Genomic DNA, 2,107 nt, shown 5'->3' with positions numbered 1-2,107 from the left:
GGGGGGTTCTGTTGTTGTTTTGGGTTTTTCTTTTTGTTAGATTGTTTGTTTTAGTAAGAGTTTACTGTATTTGCCACAAAAATATATCATATAAGCCCAGAAAACCAAGGCAATTGTTTAGCAAATTCAAACGATCGTGCACAAATCAGAAACACAAACACGTTATCGTACAATATGCTGGTTTTTGTCCGTCTTTTAAAGCTGCAGGGACAGAAAAAAATAAGGGCTATTCCACGGTAATTGACAAGACATTTGGACTATACTTTCTTACAATGATAATACTGTAATTCAATTAATTCAATATCAATTAATTATATTTCAACTATAGATCATTAGAACATTTGAAAGACATATTAAATGCAGTCATTAGAAAATAAAAGTACTTTATGCAAATTCTGTGACGTGTTTAGTTTGGGTAACCAACAGGACAAATGGGGTATTTTTCTACCCGTCAGTTACGTGGAATAACCCATAAATGAATAAATTTGCAGGAGTAACTAACAGAGATATTCACGTTCCCCAAACTGCGCGTCTTCAAGAGTTGTTGTATAACCAGAGAATGTACGTGAATCATCTCAGAATTGTCAAAGCTCATATGGTATCTGTCTCCGCTTACGTCATCTAAGAATTGGCAAAGCTCATATGGTATCTGTCTTCGCTTACGTCATCTGAGAATTGGCAAAGCTCATATGGTATATGTCTTCGCTTACGTAATCTAAGAATTGGCAAAGCTCATAGGGTATCTGTCTACGCATACGTCATCTAAAAGTTCACAAAGCTCATCTGGTGGGTGGTTGGCGGGTGCTCTGGAGTGGTTTGTTTCTTCTTTCCTATCAAACATTTATCGTCCTTATCTTTCCTTCTTCTTTTTTATGTTTGTTACTCTCTTGTAACATCTCTAATCTTCTGGCGCTCATATGACCTTGCGCAGTTGCGAGCGCCGTAAAACCTCTACGAGAACTTTTTTTAAAACTCACCTGGTGGTATCTGTCTCTGCTTACGTCATCTACAAGTTCACAAACCTCACCTGGTATCTGTCTCCCTTTACATCCTCTAAAGGTTCACAAACCTCACCTGGTATCTGTCTCCGCTGTAGAGGCAAGAAGAACTTCTCGGTGACGTAATCAGTGCACACGGCGTTCTCAAGAGACAGGTAGAACCGGTACTGGGACAGACTTTTCTCACACAAGAAGTCCTGGGGGCAGTCCAGTGTGAGGTTCCCGCACCTGCCGTACCTGTCTATGGGGAGGAACTCACTCAGGGCGTTCACGATGCGCTCTCGTCGACGCTCGTCCTGGTCACAAAGGAAGAGGTTAAGGGAGTACCAGGTTATAAGTCCATTTTTTAAAGGGTCAAGTGAATAACAGGTTAGAAGTCCATTTTTAAAGGTCAAGTGAATAACAGGTTAGAAGTCTATTTTTAAGGATCATAAGTCCTCCTTATGAAGAAAGGGTCAGGTGAAAAACAGTTTATAAGTCCATTTTTTTAAAGAAAAGGTCAAGTGAATAACAGGCTATAAGTCCATTGTTTAAAGAAAAGGGCAAGTGAATAACAGGTTATAAGTCCATTTTTTAAAGAAATAAAATCATTGTACTGAGGATAAAGAGTGCCCACGTCCCTCGTGATTCAATGAAGCAGAAGAAGATAGGACTAAAATAACATTTAAAAAAGCTCAGCTGATAGAAAGTGAACGAATATTTCCTCAATAATTACAAGTATTTACATAGACACCTTCATTTACCATCACCATCATTATATGTAAAATCATCATTGCTCTCAGATCCTTGACATACACCTGTATTCCTTGAATCTCTATCTGTAACAGTTGCACCTATGTACGTAATAATCTATAGAAAACTATCTTACGCACCTCCTTCTATTAATCAGATGGCGCCATTCTCAAAGAAATGGGCAAGGGAGTAAAAAAAAAAAGTTTTAGTAAGAGTCTTACGGATCTTGAAACACAATTAGGTCATATAGGCTCCGAAGATTAGAGGTGTTACTATAAGATAATAACATACAAATCAAAGAAAAAGGAAAGACAAGAACGATAGATGTTTTATAGGACAGAAGAAGCAAGCAGCACCAGAGCACCCGTCAACCACCT

The 2,107-nt window shown here is 38.4% G+C and overlaps 1 protein-coding gene across 1 annotated transcript in view; it reads right to left on the bottom strand.

The window, feature by feature from the left end:
• Window positions 1–1,006: 1,006 nt before the first annotated feature.
• LOC101862952 (alpha-(1,3)-fucosyltransferase C-like) overlaps window positions 1,007–2,107 on the bottom strand; it is a 13,041-nt gene continuing 11,940 nt past the window's right edge. The window contains exons 5-6 of the mRNA XM_005100152.1: window positions 2,087–2,105; window positions 1,007–1,294 (exon numbers count right to left, since the gene is read on the bottom strand). Of these exons, the coding sequence (XP_005100209.1) occupies window positions 1,007–1,294; window positions 2,087–2,105 (307 nt within the window). The remainder of the gene's footprint in view (window positions 1,295–2,086; window positions 2,106–2,107) is intronic.

This window comes from Aplysia californica, unplaced genomic scaffold, assembly GCF_000002075.1.
Source record: "Aplysia californica isolate F4 #8 unplaced genomic scaffold, AplCal3.0 scaffold00237, whole genome shotgun sequence".
Taxonomy (NCBI): Eukaryota; Metazoa; Mollusca; class Gastropoda; order Aplysiida; family Aplysiidae; genus Aplysia; species Aplysia californica.
Note: the sequence above shows the minus strand (reverse complement) of the source record. Positions and strands in the feature narration are given on the sequence as shown.